Source organism: Ahaetulla prasina, chromosome 16, assembly GCF_028640845.1.
Source record: "Ahaetulla prasina isolate Xishuangbanna chromosome 16, ASM2864084v1, whole genome shotgun sequence".
Classification (NCBI taxonomy): Eukaryota; Metazoa; Chordata; class Lepidosauria; order Squamata; family Colubridae; genus Ahaetulla; species Ahaetulla prasina.
Genome location: NC_080554.1, coordinates 3,545,001 through 3,565,907, shown reverse-complemented (window position 1 = coordinate 3,565,907; position 20,907 = coordinate 3,545,001). Strand labels below are relative to the sequence as shown.

General features: G+C 45.7%; 1 protein-coding gene across 1 annotated transcript in view; it reads left to right on the top strand.

Moving 5' to 3' along the window:
- The window catches only part of GAPVD1 (GTPase activating protein and VPS9 domains 1), a 40,155-nt gene that overhangs the window by 2,315 nt on the left and 16,933 nt on the right, over window positions 1–20,907 (top strand). The window contains exons 2-13 of the mRNA XM_058159594.1: window positions 7,404–7,631; window positions 8,968–9,811; window positions 10,490–10,576; window positions 11,311–11,445; window positions 12,314–12,503; window positions 13,131–13,211; window positions 14,682–14,842; window positions 16,967–17,096; window positions 17,370–17,495; window positions 18,286–18,459; window positions 19,104–19,244; window positions 20,711–20,845. Of these exons, the coding sequence (XP_058015577.1) occupies window positions 7,447–7,631; window positions 8,968–9,811; window positions 10,490–10,576; window positions 11,311–11,445; window positions 12,314–12,503; window positions 13,131–13,211; window positions 14,682–14,842; window positions 16,967–17,096; window positions 17,370–17,495; window positions 18,286–18,459; window positions 19,104–19,244; window positions 20,711–20,845 (2,389 nt within the window). The 5' untranslated portion in view covers window positions 7,404–7,446. The remainder of the gene's footprint in view (window positions 1–7,403; window positions 7,632–8,967; window positions 9,812–10,489; window positions 10,577–11,310; window positions 11,446–12,313; window positions 12,504–13,130; window positions 13,212–14,681; window positions 14,843–16,966; window positions 17,097–17,369; window positions 17,496–18,285; window positions 18,460–19,103; window positions 19,245–20,710; window positions 20,846–20,907) is intronic.

Here is a 20,907-nt window from a genome sequence, read left to right as displayed (position 1 = left end):
AAGATCTAATACTCCTGTTTTGCTCCCAACAACAACCCTGTGAGGTGGGTCGGGTTGAGAGAGAAAGGACTGGCCCAAAGTCACCCTACTGGCTTTTATTTCTAAAGGGGGACTAGAACCCACCGTCTCCTGGGGTTTGGCCCAAAGTCACCCAACTGCTTTTCATACCTAAGATGGGACTAGAACTCACCGTCTCCTGGGGATTGGCCCAAAGTCACCCAGCTGGCTTTCATGGCTAAGGTGAAACTAGAACTCACCGTCTCCTGGGGATTGGTCCAAGGTCACCCGGCTGGCTTTCATGGCTAAGGCGGGACTAGAACTCACTGTTACCTAGTGATTGGCCCAAAGTCACCCAGCTGGCTTTCATGGCTAAGGCAGGTCTAGAACTCCCCATCTCCTAGTGATCGGTCCAAGGTCACCCAGCTGGCTCTCATGGCTAAAGTGGGACTAGAACTCACCGTCTCCTAGTGATTGACCCAAAGTCACCAAACCAGTTTTCATAGCCAAGGTAGAACTGGAGCTCACCATCTCCTGGTGATTGGGCCAAAGTCACCCAACTGGCTTTCATGCCTAAGGTGGGTCTAGAACTCACCGTCTCCCGATTTCTAGCCTAGTGCCTTTTCAAATCCTCCCTCTTTTCAAATTACAGGTTGCCAAGCCCTCCCACACTTTCTATTTTTGCATGACCATCCTACTTCCTGTTTCCCTCCGAGCTCTGGGGTATTCTTGTCAGCACCCGCAAATCCTTTGACACCCGCCCCACAATTTATTTTGCTTTGATGCCCACCGTCACCCGCCTGTTTCTTCCCAAATTTAGCATGGCTGCCTCGGTTTTCGCAACCCAGCATGTTTCCAGCCAACCCCTTAGGTCTTTAGGATAAAATATTATTACATTTATTTGCTTCCTATCCCGCCATTGGGTTACTCCAGGCGGCTCACCACCGTCAACGGTTGTGTTGTTCGAAACCTTTTATTTCCTTTTCATTTCTACTTTTGCGTTTAAACAACACAAACGTAGGACAATAGAACTATAAGACAAACAAGGGAGAAAAAGAAAACGAAATGCACTGATACGGCTGGTTAAAAAAAAAATACAAGAAAAAAAAAGACAAATGCTTTAAACTTGGAACCAATTTAGAATTTCCACCTGCCGTATAATTTCTCTCCTACGACTGCAAAGATTAGTTCTCTACTCCAATCCCAATTCTTTTTATTTTTATAATTCTGTTGGCCACCTGATTTTTCATTTATTGTTAAAAAAAAGTAAGTGGGTTTTTTTCGTGGGTGGGTGGGTGGTTGCCAGTCTGGTTTACATTTTGCACTTGAAGCTTCATAATCTGGGAAAAAAGAAACATTGAAGTGTGCGAGAGCATGGGATCTTCCAGTAGATGTGGACTCCACCACCCATTAGCCCCATTCAGCATGGCCAACGGTGTAGGATGATGGGATTTAGAGTTCAAGAATTTCCGGATTCAAGCTGGAATGCCTAGAGATGTGATAGAGACGATGGAAATTGCTTTAAATCATGAATGTATTTGGGTTGTTTGTTTTTTTCCCTCCTTTTAAATCAGATGTGCTGCTGGAGTTTATTTTTAGGTGGCTCTTGTTTTAAACTGGTTTTTCAGGGCTGAGATCTCCCCTACTTTGGCTTTGGAGGTTCAGTTCCGAATGATCCATTCAATAATCCGAATGCCTTATATTCAATCTGCTTCACCGGTTTTATCCCTAGCTCCTCTTCCATCCCAGTAAAGACGTGACCTCATTCCTAAACCTGGGATTTTACAAGTCCCAGGTTTTGTTAACCGCTCCTGTACAATCGATCACGTGACTTTAAACTTGGCTTGTGCAATTTGCTGAGACAATGGCTTGCCTTCCTAGAAAAAGTTGAGCCACAAAAGACACAACTCCCGTGTTAGCAGGTTATGTGATAGGTAGTCCTAGCGTGTGAGTGGGCTTTAAACTCCGAGGGTCGATATTTTACCATCTTGGTGAAATTCTCCAAAGCCCTTGAAGGCAGGACAAGAAGCAACGGGTGGAAAATAACCGAGGAGAGAAGCAACCTAGAACTAAGGAGGAATTTCCTGACAGTGAGAACAATTAATTAACAATTAATCAGTGGAACAACTTGCCTCGAGAAGTTGTGAATGCTCCAACACTGGAAGTTTTTAAGAAGATGTTGGATAACCATTGGTTTATGGTATAGGGTTTCCTGCCTGAGCAGGGGATTAGACTAGACCTCCAAGGTCCCTTCCAACTCTCATTTTATTCTATTGTCTGGTAACAACGATTAGCTGTTGTTACTCTGGGAAAGCCCAACAAGATGGAGGCCGAAAGTATTTTACTTGGTTGATCTCAGGTTTGTTCCTCTCTGGATAATTTCATTTTGAGTTGTGTCGGTCGTACCGGAATGTAATTTGTGAGTGGCAAGATTTGATTTGGTTCTGATGCAGACAGATTTTCTGATCAATTTGCTTGTCGTTTACATGTAAATTATACGGTATTTTAAGACTACTCGGGAACTAAGCAACTTTTTCTGCAGAATCTTAAAAACATTTTAAAAGTCTGGTTTATTACAGGTAATCCAAGGAAGGTCCTAAAATGGTGTCAAAACTCACTTAACAAATGTCTCGTATTAGCAACAGAAATTTTGGGCTCAACTGTAGTCGCAACTCGAGGACTAGCCATACCTGTATAAACAACTCCGCTCCCATCAGATTTCTTCCAACGTTTATGCATTAATAATTTTGCAACAGGTCAAAAGATTCTTTAATGGTGTTTTAACAGACTAACCTAGTACAAAGTAGAGGAGAAAAATGGCTTTCCTGACTCATTTTGTCCCCAAAAGAGAATAAGAAGAAAAAAAATTACAGAAGGAAAAAATATATATTAAAAGGTAGAGCAGTATTTAAGTTAATGCAGTAACAAACTTGAAAATCTGGTATGAAGAGGAAGTAAAGATCCTGCAAACTGAAGGTAGTTTCATTATAAAATTCCACACCATTAACCACAGGTTTAGCTATAAAAATTTGTGGGTTTTTTTTTTCCAGTTTGCTGGGGAAAAGTGGAAGTAGAACTGATCTTTTTTCTTAAGGGACATGTGTCTTTCTATTTATATCACGATGGATTAATTGATTAGATGGCCATCAATAAGTGGTTCCTATTGACTCTTAGATAGGGACGCTGTGGCTTAGTGGGTAAGACACTGAGCTTGTTGATCGAAAGGTCGACAGCTCAGCGGTTCAAATCCCTAGTGCCGCGTAACGGGGTGAGCTCCCATTACTTGTCCCAGCTTCTGCCAACCGATTCACCAAGGATATGCTGAATTGTAGCCTTTCCTTAAGCCCTAAAGCTGGTTGGATGTCTTTGGGCCAATCACCAGGTTGCAGAGAATTCTAGCCCTTCCTTAAGCCCTAAAGCTGGCTGGATGACTTTGAGCCAATGACCAGGAGACAGTGAGTTCTAGTTCCACCGTAGGTGTGAAAGCTGGCTGGGTGACTTTGGGCCAATCACCAGGCGATGGTGAATTCTAGTCCCACCTTAGCTGTGAAAGCTGGCTGGGTGACTTTGGGCCAATCACCAGGCGATGGTGAGTTCTAGTCCCACCTTAGCTGTGAAAGCTGACTGGGTGACTTTGGGCCGATCACCAGGTGACGGTGAGTTCTAGTCCCACCTTAGCTGTGAAAGCTGACTGGGTGACTTTGGGCCAATGACTAGGAGACGGTGAGTTCTAGTAGATGTAAAAGTAGAATTTTGAAGATATTTAAGAGGTTTCTGTGCCAAAGTTAGAGAGAGGAAAGATGCAGGTTTTGTGGATGAAATGAAGGGCTTGACTTGGCCTGTGTGAATTGGTTTGTTTTCAGTTTGTGCGGGGATACTTTCTATATTTGCTTTTATTTATTTTTATAAAATAAAATACCTCAATATGAAACAAAAGAAAATACAAAATAGCAAAACCAAACACATACACAGACATCAACTGTATGTATGCATTGCAGGAAAATGCAAACATTTCGATGCTCAGATTCAACAAATATAGAAATATATATTTGAGCAGATGAAGGAGTAAAAATGTTAATAATTTTGAATGAACCTCATCACCATCTTGAAAGGTGATGGTGCTGCCTACATTTTAAATAATTAGTTGTTTCTCTCTCTCTACGTAACTGCCATGGCACGATAGAAATCTTTTGGTTGATAATGGAATATAAATCAGCCTATATATATATATATATATATGTCTTTGGTTATTTGGGTTTTCTCCCGCATAAAATTGGAAGTGTCTTGGCAACGTTTTGACGAAGTCTCATTCGTCATCTTCAGGCTTCAGCTTTGTGCTTCTGGGAGCAATGTTTGGTTGATAATTGCTTTGCTCCCAGAAGCTATATATATATATATATAAATATATATATATATATATATGTGTGTGTGTGTGTGTGTGTGTGTGTGTGTATGTATGTATGTATGTATGTATGTATGTGTATGTGTATGTGTATGTATATGTATATGTATATGTATATGTATATCTATGTATATGTATATGTATATGTGTATGTGTATATATATATATGGTTGTAAATCGAGGATAACCTGTGCTGCATTTTTAGCATTTACAGCGGCCCGTGACTATTTTTCATGCTTATCACCTTCTCAGCTTCCCCGCCATTAACGTGATCAAAATGAGGAGGGATTTGGCGAGACACGGGGCCTTTTCGGTGGCTGCCCCCCCGCCCCTCCGGTTGCGCAGAATTTCTTAATCCCGTGGAAACATAAGTCGATTGAAAAAAAATTTTTTTTTATTTTTTTTTCCCCCTGGCATTCTTACCAGTACGTTTCCTCTGCCAGCTGTATTTCAAGGGAAGATTGTCCCCTTCCACAATCCACTGTCTGTATTTATTTTATTTTTTTTGGTAAACGTTGCTGAATATTCAGCTTCTAAACCAGTGATTTAGCCGGAAGCCCCGTTTGAAGGCTAGCCTTGAAGGGAGCGATATCAATGTCTCTACACATTAGGAAAAAACATTTTTCGCTCTGCCCTTTTCCTCCCTTCTCTTGAAATGTACACAGTTGGATGAATGAACAAGATGCGACTTCTCTCTCTGTCCCTCTCTCTCTCTCTTTCTCTCTCTCTCTCTTCCGTTCCCCCCACCCATCATCCCACAACATGGCTTTTACAAGGGGCCTGTTCTGAGATTACGTTCCCGTAAAATGCTGAATGGCTTCCTTTGGATTAAAGTGCTCCTTTGTGAAACTTCAGGACCTTTTACAAAAAAAAAATGTGTGTGTGGGGGGGAATCCCCACACTTTCGGCACGCTTCTGCTTATTGCAATACAGAACTTTCGATCAGAGTTCGTCACAAAGCTTTTCGTTCCCTAAAGCTTATCAAAGACCGCTGAGAAATAAAACAAGAGCTTGCTTTTCAGCTAGCCTGTCCATTCCAGGCTTGCTTTTGCAAAAGGAAGACGGTCAAAAGGAAAAAAACGATGAAGCCATAACATTAATGTAAATCGCCTTGAGTCTTCGGAGAAGGGCGGGATATAAATGCAAATTAAAAAAAAAAAATTAGACATCCATTCCAGCGATAAATTTAGAATTTCAAGAGCTGGAAGGTCTCTAAGAGTAACTATAATTTACAGTTTGGTTTAGTGATTAAGGCACTGAGCTAATCGCTAGGAGGCGGTGAGTTCTAGTCCTGCCTTAGGGATGAAAGCCAGCTGGGTGACTTTGGGTCAGTCATCAGGAGATGGTGCGTTCTAGTCCTGCCTTAGGGATGAAAGCCAGCTGGGTGACTTTGGTCAATCACCAGGAGATTGTGAGTTCTAGTCTCACCTTAGCCTGAAAGCCAGCTTTGGTGACTTTGGTCAATCACCAGGAGACGGTGAGTTCTAGTCCTGCCTTAGTCATGAAAGCCAGTTGGGTGACTTTACGCCAATCACCAGGAGACGGTGAGTTCTAGTCCTGCCTTAGGCAAGAAAGCCAGCTGGGTGGCTTTGGGCTAATCACCCTTTTTCTCTTTCAGCTCGACCCATCTCACAGGATTATTGTTGTGGGGGAAATAGGAGGAGGAAGGAGGATTGGGCCTCTGGTGGCTCAGACCGGTAAGACAGTCTGTTATTAACAGCAGCTGCTTGCAATTACTGCAGGTTCAAGTCCCACCAGGCCCAAGGTTGACTCAGCCTTCCATCCTTTATAAGGTAGGTAAAATGAGGACCCAAATTGTTGGGGGCAATAAAAGTTGACTTTGTATATAATATACAAATGGATGAAGACTATTGCTTGACATAGTGTAAGCCGCCCTGAGTCTTCGGAGAAGGGCGGGATATAAATGCAAATAAAAAAAATTGAGTTAATTGTAAAAATAATAAAGGTGGAATATAAATGAATAAGGGCCGGGAGGCTAAACAGTGTGATGAACAATAGAGGGAGCTGGGTATGTCTAGTCTAATGAAGATAAGGACTAAGGATAATAGCAGTCTTCCAATAATTGAGGGGCTGCCATAAAGAGGGAGTCAAGCTATTTTCCAAAGCCCCTGAACGCAGGACAAGAAGCAACGGGTGGAAATTAATCAAGGAGAGATCCAACCTGGCATTAAGGAGAAACTTCCTGACAAGAAGAACGAGCATGCAATGGAACAGATCGCCGCCGTCACTGGAGGCTTTCAAGAAGAGACTGGACAGGTCTTTGTCCAGAATAGCAATAGCCTTTAGACTTATATACCGCTTCACAGTGCTTTTTACCAAGCCCTCTCTAAGCGGTTTACAGAGTCGGCCTCTTGCCCCCACAACAACCTGGGTCCTCATTTTACCCACCTCGGAAGGATGGAAGGCTGAGTCGACCTTGAACCGGTCATGATCGAACTGCTGGCAGTCGGCAGTGTCAGCCTGGAATCCTGCATTCTACCCACACACAAGGAAGGAAGGAGGGAAGGGAGGGGAGGGAACGGAAGGGAAGGGAAGGAGGATAAAGAGGAGGAAAAATGATGAGAAAGAAGGAGGGAGAAGGAGGGACAGGAAGGAAGGAAGGAAGGACTAGCCCTTAGCCCTTAGACTTATATTCCACTTTACACTGCTTTCCAGCCCTCTAAGTGGTTTACAGAGTCAGCCTCTTGCCCCCCAACAATCTGGGTCCCCATTTTACCCCACCTCGGAAGGATGGAAGGCTGAGCCAACCTGGAGCCTGGTGAGATTCGATCTGCCAAACTGCAGGCCGGAACGGTATAAAGTCTCCTGGCTTGAAGCAGGGGGTTGGGCTAGAAAACCTCCAAGGTCCCTTCCAGTTATTCTCACGTTCTATATTCTGTTGCTGGTTAAACCTCTGTCAGACGAGAAGGGGACTTGGAAGTTTCTCTCCAAGGTGGAGCACGAGCTCATCTCTTCCCATTTTTCTCCCCCACCACCTTGGCAGCGAGCTTTGCTGGATTCTTCCGTGGCTGCTTCCTCTTTCGAAGATGGTCAAGCTGGACATCCACACCTTGGCCCACCACCTGAAGCAGGAGCGGCTCTACGTGAACTCGGAAAAGCAGCTGATCCAGCGGCTGAACGCCGAGGTGCTGAAGACGGCCGAGAAACTCTATCACACGGCTTGGATCTCCAAGCAACAGAGAATCAACTTGGACCGATTGATCATAACCAGGTAACGCAGGGAGGACTTTTCCCCGTTTTGAAAGAACAGGGTGTTTCCCCCCCCCAAAAAAAAACCTCAAAAAATTACTAAAACACGGGTCACATGACTTCAGGATGCTGCACCCAAAAAAGGTCACGTGATCACAGGGATTCGGGCAGGGCGTAAGTTCTTCTGGAGAGGATCGTTGTAACTTTCAGTGTATCTCTGTTGTGGCCCGCCAGCGGATCTGGTAGTAGATTCGGATAGTGAGGAGGTTGGGGAGGAACGTGAGCCAGTCCTGGAGTCTGGGGAAGGCTCTGACGAGGGCTTTGCGTCGGAGGCAGAGAGGGAGCCAGGGCCGTCTGACAGTTGTCAGCTGCCTTTGGAGTGAGGCAGAAGAAGAGCTGGATCCTGTTCCCCCGTGTGCGCATGCGCAGAGCTGCCAGGAGAAGGAAACAGCTAAAGAACAAGGGTCGACTCAGGAGTAAGGCCACAGGTGAATGGCCCCTCCCAGAGGGAATAAAAGAGGAGCGAAGGGGAGTGGGGTTTTGCAGGAGACAATTAGTTCATTTGGGTGAAGATCTGTTCCTGCATTCCTGCCAAGTATTGTCGGTTACAGCGTGGAGTCTGAAAGATATCAGCCTGGCCACTCTCCAAGCGGTAATTGTGAACCATCTTGAAAGACTCTGCTGGAGAGGAATTCACTGTCAATTAAATAAAAGGGGTTTATCGGGACGAGGACTCCGCTTCGTGCTGCTGGGGGAAGCCTGCCTCAGATTATCTCTGATTATCACCTTGACTTCATTTGCAAATAAAGAAAAGTACTTATACCAAATACATCCGGACTGCAGCTGTATAAAGTTGGATCTGAGACAAAATATGGCTAACATTCCATATCCCCCCATTAGTCCCTCCTCTCCTCAGGAGGTCAGGCTGGTCTGGTCCAATGCCAGCTCCTTCTCGGCCCCCGTGGTAATCTTCTTCCACTGGTCTCTAGCTGTTAATCATCTCAGGAATGCAGTCTCTGTTGAAAAAGCCCCCCTCTAACATTCAACCGTTAATCACCCTTCCCCTTCTGTTATGTCAGACGACACTCTTAAAGGGCCCTCTTCCCTTACCCTGAATAGGACAGTAATACATCTTACATCCTTAAACTATTTTACATTACACAAAGAACCCAATTACATTCTAACTACTGAATATAAATTGTACAAAATTATGTGAGGATTAGAGTGGAGGCTGACACCTAGGTCAGAACAATTTCTAAGGGGCCGGTCGTAAGGCGAGGACCTGTTTCAGTTGGTGGTCTGCCTCCTTCTCGCCTAGGACGTCCGTAAGGAAATTCTTCTTCCTCCTCTTGTTACAGCGCCGATGCGTCGCCGGCCGAGTGTTGCCAGCACGCCAAAGTTTTGGAGGACACGCAGTTCGTGGACGGCTACAAGCAGCTGGGCTTCCAAGAGACGGCCTACGGCGAGTTCCTCAACCGTTTGCGAGAGAACCCACGCCTGATCGCCTCCTGCCTGGTGGCCGGGGAGAAGCTGACCCAGGAGAACCTCCAGAACGTCATCCACACGGTCTTCACCTCCATCTACGGCAACTGCATTATGGCCGAGGACGAGAACTTCCTGCTCCAGGTCTTGCGCTACCTGATCGAGTTTGAGCTGAAGGAGAGCGAGAACCCTCGGCGGCTGCTGAGGAGGGGCACCTGCGCCTTCAGCATCTTCTTTAAGCTCTTCTCCGAGGGCCTCTTCTCCGCCAAGCTCTTCCTGACGGCCACCTTGCACGAGCCCATCATGCAGCTGCTGGTGGAGGACGAGGACCACCTGGAGACCGACCCCAACAAGCTCATCGAGCGCTTCTCGCCCGCCCAGCAGGAGAAGCTCTTCGGGGAGAAGGGATCGGAGAAGTTCCGGCAGAAAGTCCAGGAGATGGTGGACTCCAACGAAGCCAAGCTGGTGGCCCTGGTCAACAAGTTCATTGGCTACCTCAAGCAGAACACCTACTGCTTCCCGCACAGCTTGAGGTGGATCATGTCCCAGATGTACAAGACGCTCTCCTGCGTGGAGCGGCTGGAGGTGGGCGAGGTCAGGGCCATGTGCACGGACCTGCTCTTGGCCTGCTTCATCTGCCCGGCGGTGGTCAACCCAGAACAGTACGGGATTATTTCGGATGCGCCCATCAATGAAGTGGCCAGGTTTAATCTGATGCAGGTACGGTATCCCTCCCTTCCCCTTCCCCTCCCTCTTCCCATCTCTTTCCTTCCTTCATCCCTCTTCCCATCTCCTTCCTCTCTCTCTCTCCCTCCCTCCTTCCTTCCTTCCTTCCTTTTCCCTCCTCCCTCCCTCCCACCCTCCTCCCTCCCTCTTCCCCTCTCATTTCTTCCTCCTCTTCCCATCTCCTCCTCCTCCTCTTCCTCCTCTCCTCTTCCTCCCTCCTCCTCCTCTTCCATCCTCCTTCCCATCTCCTCCCTTCCTCCCTCCCTCTTCCGATCTCCTTACTCCCTCCCCATCTTCCTTCCTTCCCTCCCTCCCTCCCTCTTTCCATCTCCTTCCTTCTTTCCTCCCTCTTCCCATCTCCTTCCTTCTTTCCTCCTCATCTCCTTCCTTCCTTTCTCCTTCCTGCCTTCTTTCCTTTCTTCCTTCCTCTCTCCCTCCCATCTCCTCCCTTCCTCCTTCCCATCTCCTCCCTCCCTCCCCATCTTCCTTCCCTCCCTCTTCCTTCCCTCCCTCCCTCCCTCTCTCCCTCCCTCTTCTCATCTCCTTCCTTCCTTTCCTCCCTCCCTCCCTCCCTATTTAAGATACAGCTGTGAATGAATCCTGAGGCTTTTCTTTTAGGTATGATGTGGTGAAGCCAATTGAAAAAAGTTTTCAGTGAGGTTTCTGTTGTAGGTCGGGAGGCTTCTGCAGCAACTAGCTATGATTGGTTCTGAAGACGGAGATCCTCGCACCAAGGCCAACCTGGGGAAATTTGACAAGGTAAAAATCAAGGGGATCTTTGACGCTTCTGCCTTCCGCCCGGAAGTTTTACCTTCCTGAGAAGCCATTGTGTTTGAAGTGGCCAGCGGTTCCATAAGCTCTAAACAGCAGGAACCACATTTAGAGTCGCTGAAACAAATGCTGGCTTGCATTTCAAAGCAAATTTGAGAATTTGGGGCGGTGGAAAGACGTTTTTAAGAAAGAACATTCCAGCTGAAGAAGCAAGGGGCAGCATTCATACAAAGGTGGTTCTCGACTTAACAACGTTTTCTTTAGTCACTTAACAGTTGGGGCAAGAACGGTCATAAAATGGGACAAAACTCTGCTAAATGTTTCACTTAGCAGCAAAAAAGTTAGGCTCAATTGTGATCATAAGTCGAGGACCACCTGTCTTTGCCTATGTCATAAAACCGCAACTGCTAATTAACATTTTTAACCTTGAATGCTTTTAACGTCCTTCGTGTTTTATATTACGCTTTCCTAGGCGCCCACTTTCGACAGTGGGATGGGCGCCATCTAAAATTTTAACAAATAATAAAACAATGGTGGAGGTTTGCAGAACCTGCTAGACAGAGAGTCTTCGATTACCCGTGCTTTGTTTTCACACACAACGAAACCCAGCTAAGCCGCCATTTGTGTTGCGTTGAACAAGGCTGTGCGGGTAAAACGGCAGCACAGAGAGAGAAATGTTGTTAAAGTCCCTCTGATCGACGGGGCTTCTACCCCCCTTACAGGGCTGTGTGGCTTCGTTCCTGGATGTCGTCATCGGTGGTCGAGCGGTAGAAACCCCGCCGATGTCTTCCGTTAACCTCCTGGAAGGGCTGAGTCGAACTATGGTTTATATGACCTATGGCCAACTTACTACGCTGGTAAGCCTCCCAAGAACTTGTGATTGTTATCTGGTTCCTTCCCTTTTCTTTTTTTCTGGGGGGTCCTTGCAGGGGTTGTCTCTTTTGAGCGGTGTGTAGACGTTATTTATCTCTATGTGCCTGTTATTTATTTATTTATTTAGATTTTTATACCGCCCTTCTCCCGAAAGGACTCAGGGCGGTGTACAGCCAAATTATAAAGCAATACAATATACAATTAAAACAAAAACTTAAAACAAGCATATTCCACAAATGGCCGAAAATTAAAACAATCAAATTTAAAACCCTTAAAATTCATAAATAATAGCCCCCCGATTAAAATTATTTAGGAATTAAAAATTTAAGCCAGTCCCGCTTGAATAAATAAATGCGTTTTCAGCTCACGGCAAAAACTGTTGATGGCCAATATCAATTTTTATATTTATATATGTATGTGTGTGTGTGTAGGTCTTTGGTTATTTGGGTTTTCTCCCGCGTAAAATTGGAAGTGTCTTGGCGACATTTCGACGAAGTCTCATTCGTCATCTTCAGGCTGGTGTTATCAGCTTCGTGCGTCTAGGAGCAATGTGTGATCTCAGCTGTTTCTTCCTTTTAACTGCTAGTGGGGGTTTGAACTGATTGGTTGGGAGCTTGACTGTATTCTGATTGGGTGGAGGTGTGTTCTGATTGGTTGGGGGGTTGGCTGTGCTCTGATTGGCTGATGGTGTGTTCTGTTTGGGTGAGGGCTTGGTTCTGCTCAGGTTAGTCTGAATTGCAGGGGGATATATATATATATATATATATATATATATATATATATATATATATATATATATATATATATATATATATATATATATATATATTTAACCACACTCGTCCTTTTCAGGTTAGCTTTATGCGAAACGTCCTGTCCGGAGATCAGCTCAAGGAAGATCGAGTGGCTCTCGAAAACCTGCTCTCAAATCTACCCCAGAACAAGCCCGGGAAAAGTGGGAGCCAAGAGCTGACACCTTACAACACCCCGCAGCTCTCGCCTGCGACGACGCCAGCCAGCAAAAAAAATCGACTGGCCATTGGTAAAAACCATGAGACCGACCAGTTGGGTGGGGGGGCGAAAAAAAACCCGCAGGTAGTCCTCGACTTACGACCACAATTGAGCCCTAAATTCTGTGTTGCTAATTAAGCGAGACAATCGAGGCCACTTCACTGCAGTCGTCGCACGGTTGTTAAGCGAACCGAGGCTTCCCTGTTGACTTGGCTTGTCAGAAGGACGCAAAGGGGGGATCAGAGGATCACCGCGACCGTCATAAGATTGCAAAAGGGGATCACGTGACCCTTCCCCCCCCCCCTTCCGGGGACACTGCGTCTGTCCTAAACATGACTCAATTGCCAAGTGGCCGAATTTTGATCACGCGACCCCGGAGAAGCTGCAGGCGGCCCCAAGTCCCTTTCTTCAGTGTTGTCGTAACTCCGAACGGTTCGCTAAATGAACCCTTGTACGTTGAGGACTACCTGTATTTAAAAATCTGATTTGCCAGCTTCGGGGTTTGTTTGTTTTTGTTTTTTTTGATGCTTTCATTTTTGGATGATTTCTGGCTGCCTGTTGCTCCTTGACACATGTTTGTAATTTACGACGAGATCCGGGATCTTTTTGTGTCCTTCAATGACTTTTTTTTTGTTTCTCTTTAATGCGGCCAATCCAGGACAACAATTGGCTACCATCACTGCCTGGGACACCTCCGCTACCAACCTCACCGCTCATATAAATCTAGTAACCCCTTTTGGTGGGTAGTGGATCTCTCTCTCTCTCTCTCTCTCTCTCTCTCTCTTTCTCTTTCTCTTTCTCTCTTTCTCTCTCTCTCTGCTTCTTCCTGTTGAGTAGCATTTATTTATTTATTTGTCGTCGTTTTTACAAATCACTCAAGGCGGCGATGCACCTTCCTCCGCCTATTTCTCCCCAAGAAACAACCCTGTGAGGTTGGTTGGGCTGAGAGAGACTGGCCCAAAGTCACCCAGTTGGCTTTCACGGCAAAGGCAGGACTAGAACTCTTTGTCTCCTGGTGATTGGGCTCAGAGTCACTCAGCTGGTTTTCCTAAGCTGAAGCAGGACTAGAATTCTCTCTCTCTCTCCTGGTGATTGGGCCCCGAGTCACCCAAGCCAGCTTTCGGGGCTAAAGCAGGATTAGAATCCATCCCTCCTAGTCATTAGCCCAAAACCACCCAGCTGGCTTTCACGGCTAAGACTGAACTACAACTCACCATCTCCCGGTGTTTAGCGCAGAGTCATTCAGCTGGCTTTCATGGCTAAGACTGAACTAGAACTCACCGTCTCCTTGCGATTGGCCCAAGATCACCCAGCTGGTTTTCATAGCTAAGGTAGGACTAGAATTCTCCATCTCGTGGTAATTGGTCCAAAGTCACCCAACCAGCTTTCAGGGCCAAAGCAGCACTAGAATTCATCGTCTCCTGGTGATTGGCCCAAATTCACCCAGTTGGCTTTCATACGTAAGGCAGGATTTGAACTCCTGGTCTCGTGCTTTCTAGCCTGGTGGGTGCCTTAACCTCTAGACCAAACTGGCTGTTTTTAGGGCAGAGTCCTTGAATCGGACTCAGCATACACAGCGATACTCCCTCTCCATTAAGGCTTATTAAAAGGTTAAAATTATCCAGATTCGCCCATCGTTCTAAGCCATCACGAGACCTGCTCGGTTTTGCCTTTGGCCAAAGTTGGGTGAAAACTCATTTCTCAGGTTTGTAAACCAAGGTTTGCAGGGCAACGCATCTCGACCAGTTGACGCCAACCCAGGAAATCTGCGGTGATGGTAACCATAACTGTGCCATTCAGACAACCTATTCTGGGTATTACAGGGGAGGTGAGACATTTCAAGTCCTTGGATCATTCTGTATTTTAAATCGTCTCGAGCTTATAGTACAGGATTCTCTGCCAAGGTGTAGTTAACATTTTAGCCCTGATTTTCGGCCACTTGTCATTGAATTCCAAAGCTTCGTGCAACGTTGAAATCTCTCAGCGCTTCACAAGGACCGAAGCTGCACTGTGGTGTAACTTTGGTGTAACTCTGGCCGGTATTAATTTCCCGTATTGATCTACGTCCGACTGTGTACACGTCAGCTCTCGCAAGACTTGGCCTCTGTTGCCACCTTGTCTTAAATTGCAAGATGTTCCTGAACCCTTAAAAAATAAAAAAAATTAAAAAAGGATATTTATAATATGTATGTATTTATGGTTGTTCCAGCTACGCGCAGCAGGAGCCGTTCCAATATTCAGATAGACCAACATCCAGATTACGAGGGCTTCTCCCAAGAGACCATACAGGAAGTCCAACCGGAAGAAGTTTTGGTTATTTCTTTGGGGACTGGTCCCCAAGTCACGCCTGGAATGATGTCAGAAAATGAGGTACGTAAGCGATGTGCAACATGCGTACCCCCCATGTCTCCCCAAAAATAAGACCCTGTCTTTTATATATATATATTTTTTTGAACCCCGAAATAAGCGCTTGGCCTTATTTTGGGGGAGGTCTTATTATTTTGGGGCACACGGAGCAAGACGGTTGTTTATCTCCTGAGTTGCTTTTCTTCTTTCTTTCTTCCTTCCTTCCTTCTTCCTTCCTTCTTCCTTCCTTCCTTCCTTCCTTCCTTCCTTCCTTCCTTCCTTCCTTCCTCTTTCTTTCTCTCTCTCTCTCGCTTTCTTTCTCTTTTTCTTTCTTTCCTGCCAGATGTATGCTGTGTTTCCCCGAAAATAAATGCTTGGCCCTATTTTTGGGGAGGCCTTATTATTTTGGGGGCGCATGGAGCAAGACGAGGCTCCTCTTCCCGTCTTACCTGATTTCCAGCTCTGTCTCCCTAACCCTAACTAGAGGAAATGGCGGGAACCGGCTGTGCATGTGGTTAAATATTTTTTTTGGGGTGGGGGGGCTTATTTTCCGGGGGGAAAGCCTGTATTTTAGCACATGCGCTTTAAAGCCCAATTGGGCTTATTATCAGGGGATGTTTTATTTTCAGGGAAACAGGGTAGATTGGGGGTCTTTCTTTCAGCCTCCAATGCTGCCTTTCCCCCCCCCTCTCTCTGACGTTTTGGGGAACAAATTAATTAAACATTTCAGAAGGATGTATATTTTTTTATCCCCCCCCCCAGAAGTGGCTTTGTAGTTTGTTGTTGCATGGCTTAACAATGCCAAAAGTCACCTGGTCACATAATATTCATTGGCCGTGTTCCTGCTACTTCCAGGGAAATGCAGAAGTTCCCTGTTACTTCCAGGAAAGTACAGGAGTTCCTCGCTACTTCCAGGGAGTTCAGAAAGAGAAAACTCGGCTCCTGGACTGAAGATGGCTGCTAAACCCTGCTATAAGGTTTCTGGAGGGCCAGTTGAAAAAGGAACATGCATATTTTTATACATCACTTGGTCAGATAATATCTTGGCCATGTTCCCTGCTATGCTACCTCCAGGAAAGTACAGGAGGTACAGAAGTTCCTGCCACTTCCAAGGAAGTAGAATAGAATAGGAACAGAATTCTTTATTAGCCAAGTGCGACAAGGAATTTGTCTTTGGTGCATATACTCTCAATGTACATAAAAGAAAAGATACATTCATCAAGAATCATGAGAAGAGAAGAGAAGAGAGAAAAAGAGTAAAAAAGGAAGGAAGGAAGGAGAGGTGGAGAAAGGAATAGAATAGAATAGAATAGAATAGAATAGAATAGAATTCTTTATTGGCCAAGTACGATTGGACACACAAGGAATTTGTCATTGGTGCAATGCTCTCAGTGTACATAAAAGAAAAGATACGTTTATCAAGAATCATAAGGTATAACACTTAATGATAGTCATGAGTACAAATAAACAATCAGGAAACAATATCAATATAAATCATAAGGATACCAGCAACATGGAGTCATAAGTGGAAGGAGATGGGTGATGGGAGCGATGAGATTAATAGTAGTGCAGACTTAGTGAATAGTTTGATAGTGTTGAGGGAATTATTTGTTTAGCAGAGTGATGGCATTCGGGGAAAAACTGTTCTTGTGTCTAGTTGTTCTGGTGGGCAGTGCTCTATAGTGTCATTTTGCGGGTAGGAGTTGAAACAGTTTATGTCCAGGATGTGAGGGGTCTGTAGATATTTTCCCAACCCTCTTTTTGACTCGTGCAGTATACAGGTCCTCCATGGAAGGCAGGTTGGTAGCCATTATTTTTTCTGCAGTTCTAATTATCCTCTGAAGTCTGTGTCTGTCTTGTTGGGTTGCAGAGCCAAACCAGACAGTTATAGAGGTGCAGATGACAGACTCAAATCATTCCTCTGCAGAACTGGATCAGTTGTAGAGTACAGGAGTTCCCTGTTGCTTCCAAGGAAATTCCTTGCTATTTCCAGGGAGTGCAGAAGGAAAAAACCCAGCTCCTGGGCCAACGATGGTTGCTGAATCCTGCAGCAATGCCTCTCGGGAGCCGATTGGGAGAGGAACGCAGGTGTTCATCTGTTTCAAATCCCCCACCCCTCTTCCTTTTCTCTCTGCTTCCCCTTCCCAGGTTTTAAACATGCAGCTGGCTGATGGGAGTCAAGGCGATGTTCCTGTTGACGATTCCAAACTCCACGGTAAACCTGATAAAACCCTGCGGTTTTCCCTCTGCAGTGATAATCTGGAAGGCATTTCCGAAGGTGAAGGGCTCACTTTTTGTCCGTCAGAACTGCGTTTAAACGGAGCTTTCGTGCACTGCTATCCCTGGCCCGCTGTCGCAAAACTCCAAATTTTTAAATTTTTATATATTTTTTTTTGCTTGTTTAGCCAGTTTTTTTTTTTTTGGTTGGTTTGTTCTGCCTCGGCTTCCTTCTGTTGTGTTTATTGGGTGTCTCTTTTTGGGAGTCGGGTGCAACTCTTTAATTGGCGCGCTCTTTTTTTCTTCTCCTCCTCCTCCTCCTCCTCCCAAACAGTTCCTTCTAATCGCTCCAATTCGGTGTCCTCGCTGGATTTAGAAGGGGAATCCGTTTCCGAATCGGGGGCTGGCCCGTCAGGGAGTAACGGAGTTGAGGCCTTGCAACTTCTGGAGCGTGAACAAGGTGAGAAGCAACTTGCAAATTTACCTAGCAGAAATACCTCCAAGAGGTGGGGTGGGGTCGTAATGGCTCATTGGTTAAAGCCCAGGTTCGAGTCCCGGTTGCGCCGCACGATGGGGCGAGTTCCCATTCCTTGCTCCAGCTCCTGCCCACCTAGCAGTTCGAAAGCATGCAAACGAGAGTAGATAAATAGGTACCACTTTGGTGGGAAGGTAACAGCGTCCTGTGCTCCTCGACATACTCATGCTGGCCACATGACCAGGGAAGTGTCTTTACACAACCCTGACTCCCATGGATAAGAAACGGGGATGAACCTCGGAGTCGGACACAACCGGATAGGAAAACCTTAACTATATCTTCATCCTTAAACGGAGCCTTATGCTACAGCTCATCCTTGACGCCACAATCATCAAGCAAACCAAATGGGCTCCTTCGACTGAAAACTTAAAATAAGTGCTGGGTTTTTTTTTTAGGCAAGAACAATGTAAAATATGACCGTATTTTACAGCGTAAAATATGTCATATAAATACGACGGCTGTAGGAGGTTGCAAACAGCCTTAAGTGTAGGCCAGGCACCTCAAATGTATTTATCTGAGCACAGAGGGGGTCAAGATTAGGGTCAGGTTGTATTCACCTGCCTTCTAGCCCAGCAGTTCAACCACCACGCCAAACCGATGCTTCCATCACTTACCAGCTATTCACATTTCCCGGGAATTAAATTATTTTTTAAACAAAGCTTTTTGGTCAATCTCGGCCCTCCCTCCCTCCCTCCCTCCCTCTCTCTGCAAACAGCTACCACCCAGGACAATCTGGACGATAAACTCCGTAAATTTGAGATTCGCGATATGATGGGCTTGACCGAAGACCGGGACATCTCGGAAACCGTGAGCGAGACTTGGAGCACGGACGTGCTGGGAAGCGACTTCGACCCGAATATCGATGAAGACCGTTTGCAGGAGATCACAGGTAACGTATTGCGAGGCTGTTGAGGAAAGAGGCAAAAAAGGGAACTTTTGAGACACAGGTGGCGTTTCCGGATGAAGGCGAAACTACCTGTCCCGGGATAATGTTGCAGGATCCAATCAGAGTTGGTCATGGGGACCGGAGGTTCTGTATTCTGACCTTTTGGACTCCCATCCTCAGAGAACTTCTCTGTACCAGAATCAATCAATCAATCAATCAATCAATATCTCTTTCTCTCTCTCTCTCTCTCTCTCATCTATCTGTCCTTCTGTGTCTTCTGCCTCTATCTATCTATCTATCTCTCATCTCTCTCATCTATCAATCTATCCTGTGCCATCTCTCTCTCTCTCTCTCTCTATCTATCTATCATCTATCTATCTCTATCATCTATCTATCTATCATCTATCTATCTAGTTATCTAATCTATTTATCTCTCTCTCTCTCTCTCTATCATCTCTATCTTCTATCAATCATCCATCCATCCATCCATCCATCCATCCATCCATCCATCCATCCATCTTTCTCTCTATATATCTTTCTATCATCTATCTATCTGTCCATCCATCTATCCTCTCTCTCTCTCTCTCTCTCTCATCTATCTATCCATCTATCCTTGTGACCTGTTCACGATGACCTCTGTCCCCCAGGGGCTGCGGCCGAAAACGTCTTGGGCAGCCTGCTGTGTTTGCCTGGTTCCGGCTCGGTGCTGTTTGACCCCTGCACGGGCTCCACCATCTCCGAAACCACCAGCGAGGCCTGGAGCGTGGAGGTCCTACCAAGTGACTCAGGTGAAGAGCCCTTTCCTAGCGTGCGAACGGTGGAGAAATGGATCGGAAGGGCCCGAAGGAGCTGACGGCTCCCTCTTCTCTGCCTTCCGTAACCTGTAAACAGTCCCTTCTCTTTATTTTGGAAGTTCTCCACCACCTTAGCAACCGTACCCATCGGTTTTTATTTATTTTTTTTACCTCTTGATTCACGGGAACCTCTCGGCCTGCGTCCTGCATTTCATTAATGTGACCACCCTGTAGTTCACACAATCCACAGAGTTTCCTTTGCGCCTGGAAGTCTGTATCCATTCAGGGCTTTTAACTCAGCACAGTGGTATTTACCTACGTGTCCTTGGTAGGTACTTGGTAGGTGGTCTCTGAACCTGGTTGTTTTCTGGCAGACGTCTCATCCCCCAGCGAGGTAACACGATCAGTGCTAGTGAGTGTGGCTTACTCCCTGTTTATATTCAGTCGTTCTGGTTGCATCGATGATGTTACTTCATTGGGTAGCAAAACGTCTGCAAGAAAGCCATCCAGCTCAAAGAGCATCCAGGACCGCCACAGTCTTCCTCCTCCTCCTTCCTCCACTCCACAAACCTCATCCTCTTCTAGCCCTGGTAGAATAGAATAGAATTTTTTATTGGCCAAGTGTGATTGGACACACAAGGAATTTGTCTTGGTGCAGATACTCTCAGTGTACATAAAAGAAAAGATACATTCGTCAAGAATCATAGAATAGAATAGAATAGAATAGAATAGAATAGAATAGAATAGAATAGAATAGAATAGAATAGAATAATAGAGAAGAGTAGAGTAGAGTAGAGTAGAATAGAATAGAATAGAATAGAATAGAATTTTTATTGGCCAAGTGTGATTGGACACACAAGGAATTTGTCTTTGGTGCATATGCTCTCAGTGTACATAAAAGAAAAGATACATTCATCAAGGTACAACATTTACAATACAAATGATGGTCAGTATATCAATATAAATCATAAGGATTGCCAGCAACAAAGTTACAGTCATACAGTCGTAAGTGGAAAGAGATTGGTGATGGGAACGATGAGAAGATTAATAGTAGTGAAGATTTAGTAAATAGTTTGACAGCGTTGAGGGAATTATTTGTTTAGCAGAGTGATGGCCTTCGGGAAAAAACTGTCCTTGTGTATAGTTGTTCTGGTGTGCAGTGCTCTATAGCGTCGTTTTGAGGGTAGGACTTTTGACTTTCTACGTTTTGATGTAGAAAGAGGATATTTGTAGCTCAGGATCGAACTGTGGGGTCCATGGTGCTGACGATGTTAACCAGTTCGGTCATGAAATGTCTGCGTGAAAGCCGCTAAGCTCAGAGATCACAAAGGGCCCCACAGCCCTCCTCCTCCTCCACTCTGCACTCTCCCCCCCAGCACTGTCGTAACTTTGGCCGGTTGTTTTAATGATGGTGAGGATGGCACGGATTGTGAATCTTGATTCTTCCCTCTTCTCTTCAGAGGCGCCAGACCTGAAGCAGGAAGAAAGGCTGCAAGAATTGGAGAGTTGCTCGGGGGTAGGGAGTGCCTCCGACGATACCGACGTCAGGGAAGTCAGTTCCCGGCCCAGCACACCTGGCCTCAGTGTGGTATCAGGTGAGGAAACACCCCCTTCCCCCATCAAGAATGGAAGATTCCTCAGGTAAAGGTAAAGGTGT